This window comes from Prinia subflava, chromosome 1, assembly GCF_021018805.1.
Source record: "Prinia subflava isolate CZ2003 ecotype Zambia chromosome 1, Cam_Psub_1.2, whole genome shotgun sequence".
NCBI lineage: Eukaryota > Metazoa > Chordata > Aves > Passeriformes > Cisticolidae > Prinia > Prinia subflava.
This window is the reverse complement of record NC_086247.1, coordinates 144002548-144016573: the sequence shown is the minus strand read 5'-3', so window position 1 is coordinate 144016573 and position 14026 is coordinate 144002548. Positions and strand designations below refer to the sequence as shown.

General features: G+C 39.8%; 1 protein-coding gene across 5 annotated transcripts in view; it reads right to left on the bottom strand.

Moving 5' to 3' along the window:
* The window catches only part of DIP2C (disco interacting protein 2 homolog C), a 308853-nt gene that overhangs the window by 8423 nt on the left and 286404 nt on the right, over positions 1-14026 (bottom strand). For all 5 annotated transcript variants that reach the window (XM_063415559.1, XM_063415579.1, XM_063415569.1 and 2 more), the window contains 3 exons: positions 3885-3942; positions 2845-2919; positions 1735-1909 (listed from right to left, as the gene is read on the bottom strand). In XM_063415559.1, coding sequence (XP_063271629.1) covers positions 1735-1909; positions 2845-2919; positions 3885-3942 — 308 coding nt within the window. The remainder of the gene's footprint in view (positions 1-1734; positions 1910-2844; positions 2920-3884; positions 3943-14026) is intronic.

The following is a 14026-nucleotide window of genomic DNA, read 5'->3' as shown; positions in this document are numbered from 1 at the left end:
ATTAAATTATAGCAATGTTCACATTCAGAATTAAGTAAAATAAATACAGCATAAGTTATCCTCAAATTTCTGAAGCCCCGAAGTGATTTCCGAACTAATGAGCATTTTCCATTACTGAAGTGCAATGCAGAGCAAAAAAAAACAGAAGAAAGGAAGGCAGAAACACTATTCCCATTTGAAAAAGTCAAAGGCAGAAATCTTTATCCAAAGACAGTGGCATAATTCCTGTTTTTCTCCCAGGTGGATGCAGAACTCATTTTTTTTAAGGCACACTGAACAGACAATATGTTCCTTGTTTCTCTCTGTTTTTTCAAAGACAAAGAATAGATTTGATCCTAACAGTGTGGATGATTCTTCCAATTGCTTTGAGATGGTCACTACAGATGCTTTTGATCTATTCCAAAGGTGTTTATCAATAAATTAAAAACATGCTATAGCTAGTTAACAAATTGCTTATTCAGGTAACTTAAGCCTAACACTTTTATAGCCTATAGTTTTTACCTACTGAAGAAATAAATGAGGCTGAAATTACACTTTTTAAAAGACACTAAGCTGAAAATCAACAATTGCTAGTCATAAAAAATATTTGCTAATAGACTTAAAAGCAGATAACTGACTCTTTTGCATGAATTTGGATAGATGTTTGGTGGTATTGTACTGACAATATGAGGTCTACTTAATGAAGGGCTGAGAACTTTCTGCACTGGGAGCTAAAAGTAGGAGAATGGAGCAACTCTGCTAGGAGAATACCTAAGCTGTTTGACTGCTTAAGTGCAGTATCCTCAGAGAATCCTGAATTTTCTCAGGATTGGGCTATCACTATGAAATGAAAAAATCCTGTGCAACCCAAAGTAAATGTCTTCAGAGGGTGCCAATATAAGGACATGGCAAAGGCCTAATCCACAGGGATTACCAAAATGTTTTCAGATTTGCTGAATTCTTTCTTTGGCTGAACAGCATCTATTAATGGCCCTAGGATCACTCCTGGAGGTGTTCACAGCATTGCTGGAAACACAACTTGGCCAACAGCCTCCCCATGCCTGCTAAGTCACAGCCACTCGTGGCACCGTGCTCCTCAAAAATCACAGAAAAAAAAAACATTTTCCCAAGCACAGACTTGGTGTGCCTGGCAGCACTGGCTCACTTACATGTGTACAAGAGACAAGGAGCCTCATTAAAACAAGGAAGGGAATCCTGTACCTTCCTGACAGAAACCCAAACACCCTATAGCTTCTCTTGCAGGCTACTGCTTGTGTTACATTTCATCACCCAACCCTCTGGGGTTAAAGACAGGGAAATCTGAGGAATGGACAGCTCCTGTGATTAGGTTTGTAACAGAGCTGGTCACAGGAGAGACAGGGCTCAGACTCCCACCAGGCTTTTTCCACCTGCACAGATGCATTCCCGGGAAAACAAGTGCCAGAGCAAATGATGGCAATTTCAGCTGTATTTCATATTTTTCAAGCTGAACCATTGGGTATATTAACAGTGCCAAAAGGTCACTGGTGGAGGGGTTTTATAGTACCTGAGGTACAGCAAAGGAAAAGCAACTATTTCAGCAGGGAAATCTTGCCCCCTGATTTATTTTCTGATTATTTTAACTAAGAGGGTTTTTGCAGTTTTACAGGTTTCACAGATGGAGCATGTTAGGTACCGCGGGGCCAGAGAAGCAGTGTCATCCTCCAAATAACTCAAATTATTTGCATAGAACCTAGATGATGAGAAACTTCTTACCTCCATTTGCATCTGTAAGTTCTGTTCTTCTCAGGAACCCCAGATAACCAGTTCTTGCCCAAATAGTCTGTGTGTCTCCAAAGCTGAGTCGTGAGTTAAAATGATCTGATTGCAAAGATTCATCTCCATAGATGGTAAAATACCCACTGGCGTTGTGAGTGCTGTGAACCCATATCTAAGTTAAAAGCAATTATACTGGTATTAATTAAAGTAGCTTTCGAGAATGAAACATTATTGAAAATTCTTGATGCAAATATTTTTAGTTGTAGCTAGACAATACTAAAAATGTCTTTTAACACTGTTTCTGAACCCCAAACTGACCCAGCTCTAGCACAGAGACCCCAATCTACTTTTGTTGAAGTTGCAGGGCAGTTCTGAGCCGTGCCAATTTCCTCACTCCTGGTCCAGTGTATTTACCCCAGCAGAGCATCCTCCATGAACACCAGACAGACACATTATTTTAAAGGCTGAGGCCAGGGACCTTCACCTATGGAGAAGGATTCATTCCATCGAACTTGAAGCATCATGGAAATTTTTTCAATTTCAAATTAATGAACTCTTACAGAAACTCACAAATTAGACTGTGGTTTTAATTATGATCAAACATGTTCTTCATTTTGTTAACTACATTTCTAACTGCTTGAAAATAGCATAATTTTTTTTCTCACTCTAGAAGCGTAAAATAAATTCGAAAAACATATAGTCTGCTCAACTCAGCTAATGAGAGTACTTCAGTGCAATGAAGCACAATGATTATGGAGAACAGCATAAGAAAACCATCTAGTTGAAATTAGACTAATCTACAAACTTACTTTTCATGTAAGCTTCCATCAGAAATAGTGAAGCACCAAGTATAAAACACAGTTAGCAAAAGTAAATTTTTTAAATTTTTTTTTACTTGAGCTATTACTATTTAGGAACAATTTACTAACAATTTTAATTATGACACAAATATCATGATCCACACTTTATAAAGATCAGTAGAATTCACTATTTTTGTAACTGGGCATTTGATAAGATATATCACAGGGAATCATTAGCATGCAGAACAATAGCTTTGTCTTTGCAATTTAGTTCAGAGCATACGAAGTTTAGGTTCTCATAACTCACCTCACCAAGATGAGAATCTCCTAAGGGTCCCTTTGTTTCTGGATTAGCAATAATGATACGTACTCCTGGGAGAATCTATTGAAAGAAAACATGCAGCAGTAAGAAAGCAGGTTCCACCTTATGCAATGTATGCTGATGCTTTGTCCCCAAAGAACCTTCACTGCAAACTACAAGAAACCCTCAAAAATCCTTAAAAAGTTAAAGTAGACTTATAGTGCAAAAAAAAAAAAAAGTCCATAGATATGATAAATTCTGAGATAATTGGGAAATGTGACAAAACTGCTTCTCTTTGAGAATGCTGTTCCATCAATAAACCTCTTTAGAAATCAAATGTTCAGAACAAAAGTATGACCAAATGGCTCCTGTCTCGTAGAATAGGAAAAACCCCAATGAACCTTTGGCTTGAAACAAGGAAAAAGTCAGAGGCATCATGCAATCTCTCAGAATAATGACCTGCCAAAGACCTCATGAAATGGACATTCAAGAACTACAGAGGTGAATGTTGAGCCCTAGAATAGAAGAGGGAGCATCCTCTGACCATGAATGTCTGCAAAGCTCTGGACAGAAACCTTTAGAGCAGCACCTACAGCAGCAGAGCCTGCCCCTATGTCCCCAGCGTGTCCCCAGAGCCGTGCCCCAGCAGGGACAGTCCCTCTGCAGGTGACAGCAGCCCGTGAGCACAGCCCTGGTCATCTTGGACCAGCTCTCACTGGAGATGGGTTCTACAAGATGGAACTGCCGGCACCAGCGCCGCATTTGTCAGCTGCTTCCAGAATGGCATGCAGGGGGTGAAATACCTTCTTTTTGCATAAAGAAGGAATCGATTTCTGCATAAAAGAGTGAGGTACAGGTTCTGAGAGAGCAGTAATGCATCAGTCACTGCCATCATGCTGTAACCTCAACAGTAAAGGAAGGACACCAATGTGCACAGGTAATAGCGCCTTCCCCAGTACTACATTCATGTAAAAATGAACAGAAATGGATATTTACTGAAAATATTGACCATAAAGGTTATGCTTAAATCTTCTTTCAGTACTCACTTTTCCAGACTCCATGAGAGGCAAACTATGTGGAGATCCTCTTTCAACTAAACGAACTCTGTAAAATAATATGTACAATACATGGTTGTGTTTATTTGCTTTTCATTAACATTTATTTCTAAAAGGAATTGTTAGTGGTTGCACAGTTTAATGTTACTTTTGGAAGAGATGAAGCTTATATCCTGTTATGTGGAACATAATCAGACCCAATATGTAATATCAGTCAAAACTTATTGATGGGAAAACAATGAAAAAAAATGTGTGTGAACATTTTCTTAAATAATAAATTCTTCAAATGTAGTTGGTGTCTTTTTATTTGTTTTTGACAGACTTTTGTAAATGGAATTCCACGCACAAATTTATTCATGACAAAGGGATCTAAAATATTGATTTCCCACAAGAAAGTCATAAAAACCAGGGCACACACACAAAAGCATGTGAGCTGAGTGAGCAACCACATTCCATAAGTAGCTGACAGCTAAAATCAAAATCATATCAAAATAACTCATAACCTGGCCTCAACTTCAAATCTGCATTTGCAATCTTTTAATTATTTTCACTGGATAGTTGTTGATAAACATTTTAATATTAAAAAAAATCATTTAATGAAAAATGTTATTACTGCTGAAATCAGATCCGTTCTCAGAGTGTGACTCTCTGGTTGTCTCTTTCCTTTTTTTAGACAACTAAGTCCCCACTAAGTCAACTGGAATGTCATCTCTCCTTCAGTGGTATAATGGTCTGGAAGGAAACTTTTCATTTAACCTTAGAAAAGTACTCAGCAGGTTAGGATGAAAGACTCTCAAGTTTTAAAATAGTTGATGATTTCAGCCAGTACATGGCAAAGCAAATTTGGTAACACCTAGTTATTACTGTACCCTAAGTCACTTAGAAGTTCTAATAACCACGAAAATCTTGAACTTCCCACTCCTGAACAATATCCATAATACACTTAACCAATCTAAATATGGACTTGTGTCCAAAGAGCTGTTCTTACTTTTTTCCTTCCTTCAGCTCTGGCCATCAGAAAGAAAAAATATCACTATACAAGATGCCTAAGAGCCAACCATGTAAAGATGAAATGTCAGAAGACAAGAAAACAGACAGGAGCACATGGGTGGAGACCTGGATCCCATTAAACTGAGCATAAAACTGAGTATTAGGAGCAGTCACAACAGATCTTTTTCTGCTTTGAGGTCTTTTTATAGACAGAGCATGGCAGTGCTTAGTTTGGGAAAGGAGGGATGAGACACAGAGAGACTTCAGCTAGAGGTCCCTTTGGAGAACAAAGCTTTAGCAAGTTCAGACCCTAAGCAGAAAGGAGATGGAAAAAGATCTTTCTCTTTTTTTTTCTTTTCTCTATTTTTTTCTATTTTTTTGCTCCAAGAGTCTCCTATAAAAGGTGAGACTGTTGAGGTCAAGGCAGGAATAGTGAATAGTGTTTTATCTGCAGTTCTGGGAAGTCTCTCAGCCTTGATGAATGGGGCAGGGCTAAGCCCTGAGATATTGCACATCAGTGTGAACAGCTCCTCTCACTAACAGAAAGATACAACCCAAACACCCAGGAATTTCAGACCTTTTTCCAAGTTGTGTTGAGAGGAGAAGGATGTAAAGTGCCCTACAAGGGGTACTGCCTGCAGCAGGCACAGTCAGCTGCAGTCTGACCTGCAAGGAATCACTCTTCAACACTCGTGCAACTGCCCCTAAACTCCCAGACCAAGCCTCAAGCACTGATTACCTCCTCTGTGTGTTACCTTCAATGTTATACTGCCCTTGTTCACACTCTTGTGTTACATGAGTAACACATGTCTGTGTTTTCTACACTTCATGCTGAGCCTCTCACCAGCTGAAAAGCAGTAGAGCCACCACTGCACTGATGGCAAAAGCAGTGAAGCTGCAGCATCCATTTGTTCATCCACAGACACAGGGCAGCAGAGAGCCAGGCCAAGGGAGCCTCTCTAGAATGTGTGTGTGCAAGGCTAAATTAATGCTGCTCTATAAAGGGTACATCTACATCAGCCACACTTGTGGCAGCAAATGGTAACTAAATGGCACACAACCACACAAATGGCAGCCAAATCATAAGTATTTAGGAGTGTTTGGCAAGGGTTTTAAAAATAACTCTTTATCTATTGAAATTAAATCAAATATTGCAAAAACCAGTTGCTACTAATGTCTATATATTTCTGCCTTAGTATATACATACATCTATCTTGGTTCTGTAAAATCCACATTAGTCCAGAAATAGAAAATGCCTTTAACTGAGTTCTTCCAAACAACTGACATCTCCAATCTTTCAATAGGTATTTGCAGACAGGTAGCCACTCTTGGAAGAAATAGTCATCACCTCACCCACTTCGTACCTCCTTCAACAGAGTTATTTTACAAGCATTTGTGAAATTGAGAAAATCTTTTTAAAAAGATAATTTAGAAACCTCAGCCACAAGCACTGTTCAGAGTGATGGTGTAAAAAAGGTCAGGAAGCACTTTATGTAATTTAAGATAGGTTGAAAGAGAGTTCTAGTTGGATAACAGTAGAGAAAGCCTCTAGGGCAAGAAAAGTGTATGTCAGAACTGTCCAGCTGCCCAGAGATATTGGTGGCCTTTGCTCCCTTCCTGTCATTAAGACATGCCTCCATGAAGTGTTGCTGATTTTGCCTAGCAAAAATCACAAACAATAAAGCAACACATTCAATAGTCAATGGTGTGACTACTGGAAATGAACCAACAGTCATAAATCTGACAATTCCCTCTTTGCTTTCAGCATCTGTGCTTCCCATCTTGTTCTGATTATCACTGCTGTATTCTTCCAGTTCCCTTCTCCACCTGTTTCATTTAACCTTGCCTGGTTTTTACCACATGATGATCCACAGAAGGTGCAATTTCTCACTTTCCAGCTCTGTTAAACCTCTCCCACTCTGTGCTTCCCACCTCACATCCTTGCAGAGTTTCCACGGCAGTGCACTAAACACAGAAACAGCATTTCCTGGACCTTTTCTGTGAGGGCCCTCTTAGCACCCAAAACCTTGGATCCCTCTTTGGAAAGTTTCTGCTAAGCTCACAATCCATCAGGGAACACACTGTTAAACATCTAACAAATCCAAAAGTAATAAAAAATATTTTGCCACAAAGATACTTCAAAAAAATATAAGTAAAACATGAGATTCTGATGTTACCCACTCTCATGCACATTCTTAATTTTAAGTGCTTAATAGTCTCATTAATTCTACTCGGACTAGATCCTGTGAATAAATTATAGGCATTAGGCAATAATTTTTAAAATTAGTTTTATTGTGCCTCAGCATAAAATAATTCAATTGTTCCCACTCTTCCTCAAGAGATTTCCCTTTTTCCACTGAAAAATGCAGACACAGTTGAAAATATCTTTGCTTCCCTCTTGAGCAAACAGCATTACTATCAAGGCTGCTCTGGTAGGCAAACTAAAAATGCAGAGCAAGGGCCCACCAGACCCTTAAATCAATCACCTTGAATTACCCAGGTGATGCTGGCAAAGAAGCACACGGCTCCTTGCAGCCTCCCCAGGACAATGACAGCAAACCCTCTCCAAATTCACAAATAATTGTAACCCACTCCAGGCAGCGCTGGTCCAGGAAGGGCAAGTCCTGTTTCTCAGCAGTGCTCCAGAGTTCTTTGTTGGGAATGAAAACAATCTCTTACAAAGTGAGTACAGAGCCTTCCTGCTGTTTTCTTCTGCCGCCGAGTCTTGCTGGGAAGGGCAGAGGAGAACATGGCAGTAGAGCCAGACTGGGCAAAGAGCCTGAAAATCAAGTGGATGGGAGAAAACATGCTGCCCTTGGGTGTGAAAGCTCCTTCTGCACCTTCTGGTGGTTTGCAGCCAAGCTGAGAGGGAAAACCAAAATGAGAGACCCAATGTAGGGCAGACACAGGATTTTTCCCCCACTGAAATGTCTCCTTGGAGGGGGGAGACAGAAGAGGTTTAAGGATCATTTCACTGTTGCAAAGCTGTAATCAGGGATGATACACAATGAAACTGTAACATTTACACAGAGCAGTAGAGAAGAGTATATTTTTCATAACTTTTTTCCACTGGTTCCTAAGAACATTTTCTTAAAAACTTCTCTCACCGGAGCTGTACAGTTGAGAAAACTGTTTCAAAGTCTGGTTCCTGGGATTTAATGGGGAATGCAGCTCCATCCCTTGGATGTGCCAACTTCTTTTCTTTTTACAATTTAATATACTGAACATATTTCATTTTCTTTAAATCAAACACTTGCTATAGAAAAATAGGACTGAAATCTGACTTCAGGACAGGAACTGGCCAGCTGTAACTAACCAGGCACTGCAATCACTGTGCCACAAAGAGGTATCAAAATGCAGCAACAATGTCTTTCTGCCCAACTATCTTACATGAAACGGAAAATTTTGTTTATGCTCCATTTTAGATCTGGTTCATTCAGTGATGAAACTCTCCAAAATACACTGCACAGCTTGCTAGTGCTTCACACTAATCAGAGAGTTTGTCAGCAGAGCTATTAACTCTTGCTTTGGGAATCTGCAGGGGCTGGCACATGCAGAGTGGTACTAAGCAAGACCACAGTGCCAAAACTGGGCAATCCTTCAGAGCCGGCTGTGCTGCTGCTCAGAGAGAGAGATTGGATTCTGTGATTCTAATAGAGGTGGAAAGAAGCTATGAGGTCATCCAAATCTTGCTCCCTGCCAAAAAAAAGACTGCTCCCTGCAGTGCACTTTTTGAGTGCTTTGCCTACTTCTGTTAGAATATTTCAAATGATGGGGCTTCTTCCACTTCCTTTCAGGGCTTATTTCTCAGCTGAATTTCTTTCAAATCCAGGAACCTTTTTCACTCTGCAATGCTTGGCATGAACCTCTTAGCTTCCTCTTGTTATTTCTACCTCTCCACGTCCAACTCAAAGGAGCTTTTCCCCAGTGCCCCCATTCTCTTTCAATGTAACTCAGCTGAAGAGATTGCCTTTTCCCCTGCCACTTGGCCAAACCCCACATCTTGAACTTTTGTCTTTCCTTTACAGCCATTCCCTCAAGCTGAGCCATGGTAATTGCCCTCTTCCTCCTTGCCTGTGTGCCAGTATCTTCTGTCAGCCAGGCTTGGGCACTGCACCTTCTCACACACATCATCTCCAGCTCTGATGTCCCTGGCCATGCCACCAACCCCTCCTCCTGTCTGGAGCAGTTCTCACACCTTGTCACTTCACAGGCATGCCAGCTTGGAAGCCCAACTCTGGAATACCAGCTATTTTGCACTCTAGTTTCTTTCAGCATCTGTTTTTGGATGCTGCCACTCTTGAAAACCTTCAGCAACAAAGCCTAGAGGAAACCAAACAGGATGTGATGAACATATAACCCAATGTATTTAAGCCCCCTCCTCATTCACAGCCTTTCTGTGGCAGAAGGCAACAGCCAGTGGTCTCTGGTTTCATTCCAGCCCTGTTTCTTAAGTTTACCTACTGACCATCATCTTACATTAAAAGTTAATCTTGTGGGAAGAAAAGTGGGTATTTTCTTATTGTGCAAGATATTGATGTTTTGAAAATTTACTGTATTAAACTGGAACAAAGAAGTTAGATATGTACAGAAGTTCTAAATAGAATCCAAAAAGCCCATGTAGCAGGCCAGAACTAGAGGTTATTTATGTTTAATATTTCAGGGCATTTGATTTGTTTTGAAATTAAATTTAGTAACTCTCCAAACGGAAAATGCTTTAACCCACATCATGAGCAAAAATTAAAAACTTAATGCATTTTGACCACTTTGAAAACTCTTTTTCCTTAAGCTGAAAAGAATCTGTCCAAACTGACTCTTCTGAATTCAACACAATGGTCTTTTACAGTGAAAAAACTCATTACACAGTGAAAAAATTAATTAGAAACCATAACCAAAAGGAATTAAATGTCACAGATCTTTTATGTGGCTACATCCAGAGCACAGTGACTTCCCAGTTCTGACTCAACTCATTAAGCACTATTGCCATCAACACCACCTTTCAGATATATCTCAATGTCTAGTCTGAGATGGTGCTTGGGTAACACTTTTGGTTGGAAAGGGCAGATGCAGCCTCTTCTCATTTTCTATAGTTAGAAGAAGGATGGGCTCTGTAGGTAACAGGGGGATCCTGGACTGGGTCAGGGCTCTCTGACACTCAAGACTACCAGTGCATTTTCTCTTTACTCAAATAATAAAGTGTTTCTACGTAAACTATTCCAGAATTAACAAGTCAATGAGCTCATCCTACCAAAAAAATGGAAATATGGATCAAAGCACATAAGCTCTGCCTTCCAAAATGGCATTTAGAGTTCAAATAGCAAATTAGAAAAGGAGGAAAATTGCACAGCTGGACACTTAGGCTGAAGGGAAAATGTAGATAATGAAGTTTCCCTGCATCACCCTGGTTTCCTCAGAGCAGTTTTTCTCCTATCACATGATATATTCAGATAATGGATAAATACAGCTGAGACTGAAAAAGGGACTTTGGAATTTAGACAAACTTTAACCAACCAAATGAACAAATATTGAACTTTCTGTATGCCTAGGACGTATTTTAATCCTGTTAATTTGATAATCAACAAGAATCATGACTAAATAATTTCCTTTAATGTAAAGGAATCCTTCACTATAAACCTAAATTGCACTTCATGTGCCAAATTCCCTGAGGTCAAAAGCTGAGAACTTCCAATCCTTTAGATGGCTGGTCAAAGAAGCAGAAAAAGTTACACAAATTGATATAAGACAGTTCAGAAAGCTGCAAACGAATCAAAACGAGGCAGGAACTCTGGCTGAGGAAGGGAACACTCAAAGTTTCACAGATTATAAAAAGCAATAGCAATTTTATCATAAAAAATTATGGGAATATGTAAAAAAGTTGTCATGTTTATGCTTGCTTTCAGCTTTGAAGTACTTTAAAATGTCCAGCTGTCATCACACATTTAATTTGTTTAAATTAACTCTGCACATTGTTTAAGGCACAGTATACAACTATTTCAAGAGAATGCAGTGGACCAGGACTCTGGGGAATTTGGTCTCTCACCTTGCACCTCAAGCACTTCCAGGTACAGCATCACCTTCTCTGTGCTTCAGGTTCAGCTTTGCAAAACCAGGCATAAAGCTGCTGGCAGCTGTTATCTTTTTACTCAGCTTACAAACCTCCCAGGACATGATGTTTATCACTAATTGTTTTTGTAGCACTTTTCATAATCACAGTTGAGATCTGACAATTCTGTTTAATGCAATATGCTTTTTCTATTTTGTAACCCTTTGTCTTCCTAGTCCTAATCTCTAAAGAGACTTCGCATACAGGGAAAAATTTAATTATAATGAACTTGGAATGTAAAAACATCCCAAGCTAATGGAATTAACTTATTTGTTGTTAACAAATGATGGAAATTATTTTAGCATTGCTAATGAGATATTCACATTCTACATTCCCACAATGTAATCAAAGGTGGAATTTCTGAAATCAAGTAATTTTCTTTAACCCGTTCCCTTCTCTTGCTGTAAGCTCCAAATTTCCCACCATTAGCTGACTCACCCTGCATTTTTGGGAAAGAATCTTCAGAAAGTTCTCCTTAACAACAACCAGGGATATATATAACACCAACACATGAAGCTGTTTTCTCAGTTCAATGAAAACCGCAGAGCAGCACTCAGAAGGAAAGGTCAGCAGTGCCATGAGCAGCAGTGCCTTGTACACCTGCAGGCACTGAAAAGGGACTGTCCTGTCACAGGAGACTCACTGGCAACCACGGCTGAGCTTCTTGAGACTCTTTGCTTACACAAGTTCATCTTCTGCTCACAGACACTTCCACTATGTGCCATACTAAAAAGGACAAGTTAGGCTTGAAGCAACACATGAACATCCATTGAAAGGAGACATTTAAGAGGCTATTACATCTCTAACCAAATTAGTGTTGTATCCTTACATAAAATGAATGCTTTTACTATTGAGAGCTCCCCTTCCCAAGCTTAACCATTCCTTTAGTTTTCCTTCAGCCAGAGATTTCACTGACAACAGGAGCCAAATGAGTGCCTGAGGCTGGCAAACTGGAGTGGGTCCCAAAGGTGACAGAGCCCATTTCCCAGGGGTGACTTACAGCACAGCACAGCACAGCGCAGCACAGCACAGCACAGCACAGCACAAAAACCTGGCAGTGTGTGGCATGGCAAAGGCCCTGTCCTCCTGCAAAGGCTGGCAAGAGAAGAGGGGAATGCAGAGAGCACGAAGGAAGCTCCATCCCTTATAGCACAGCACAGTCCATGGTCAGGGCTGCAGAAGCCACAGAGCCTTGTTCCAAATTTTGCATGTATTCATTAAATGTTTCCCTTTCCAAAGCAGATGCCTTTGCCTCTAAGGCAGCAGTGTGGGAAACCAGCACTTTTTCCTCCACTACTGCAACAGCAAACGTACCCTATGCTGGTCACTTGGCACTTTTAAAGAATCAGTGTTTAGCATTCCATTAAGGGTATATACCAACATGAAGGAAAGCAAATTGTTTCAGAATACGTTATCTGTAAAAATCAAGTACATAATACATCCTATTTGTATAAAAAAATGGAAGAAGCAGAATTCCATTTTTTAAGACATTCCTGTAACTGTAGAGCTAGACTCACAGCAAAGTCTGGGAGAGAGAAAGAAACAAGTATGGCTTGAAACAAAGGAAGAATTTTTAATAAATCTTCCTCAGAAATGTGAGCAGCCAGCTTGTTTTATCTATTCCCAGCTTCCATGAGAAGCATGATTGAAAGAGAAGGATCTGTAACACCAAAGATACTCAGTATACCTGGAAATGGGAAATCCTTTTTAACAGTGTCAGACACTCTTCAGGAATAAACATAGTGTATTTTAATAAATTGGGAATCTAATAAGCAGTGAAATTCCCAATAATTTTACTGAAATTTCAGTGAAATGATTGTTACACTCAAAACTGGTTTGTAAAAACAAAAATGGAACTATTTTCCATCTAGTTCTTTTACTCATACTTGAAGAGTGACGTGCAAATGTTACTTGCAAAGAGTAGCACAATAACTGTACAACTGCAGTACACCCACCTTCCTGGAAAGCTACAGCTTTTTGTTTTTCCTTTGTCTAGCTTAGTACACAGGACAGCATTGTCCTTCCCCGAAGCCCTCTGGGGAAATATAACTGGAATTTTTTGATTTAGAGTTAAACTATGTTAAACCACATCCTCTCTCAAAAAACCATATTTGGAGCCAACTCTTATTGTCCTGTTCCACTAAAATCATGATATGCTTTTCTCTTGAAGATGACTTTATCAAGGAAGAAATGGGCTTGCATCAAGGGAGGAAATACTTCAGTGACAATCTTGCCTTAAAAAGCACAAAAATTTCTTGGGAGGGCTCCCACCCCCCTAGTTCTTGGACATTTCTCCCTTTCTTCTGCATGGAAGTCATGCTATGCCTGGAAACATGAGGCATCTTTCAAAGCTCTTTAAAAGGTGCATTTACACATTTGGTTATAACTCTGGGTCCTCATGCATAAACAGTACAATTTCTTCAACAATATTTGCTCCTCTTCAGTTTCCCAGACCACCAGCTTTAATCCTAATCACTGACTATTCAGTATATAGAGATTAAACAAGTTTGTCTCTGGATGCAGTCAGAACAGCAAGAAGAGAACCTTTCCTCCTCTCTAGACAGACTGGGAGTTCTCTAAGCCAGAACTGAAAGTGTTCGCATGATGCTTATCAGCTCAAATTAACCTTTCTTTCTGTGAGATTTGTTTCCCATAGATCAGAAACAACGCCAAGGGGATTTTTGAGACAGCAGTGTTTGCATGGCAGAAAGAAAGCACAATACTGCTAAAAGGCCAAGTCTGTATCTTCTCCTGAGGAAAAACATGAAGAAGGAGAGTTTTGCCAGTACCATGACAAACAGCTTATACTCACAAATAAGATTCTGAAAGCTAATAGGCAAAATGCCTGAAAGCCAGGCGGTTCTACAAAGACTCCTCAAAACCAAACTGCATCATTTCTTTTTGTACTTAAATCTTTGAGGGACTCAGGTTTTATTTTAAAGACCTCAGGCCCTTCTCTCAGCTGAGTTGCTTCTACTGACTGCATAGGGATGCAAATCTTTTCACTTTCATGAAAAAACTGTTTCTGTGATAACAGAAA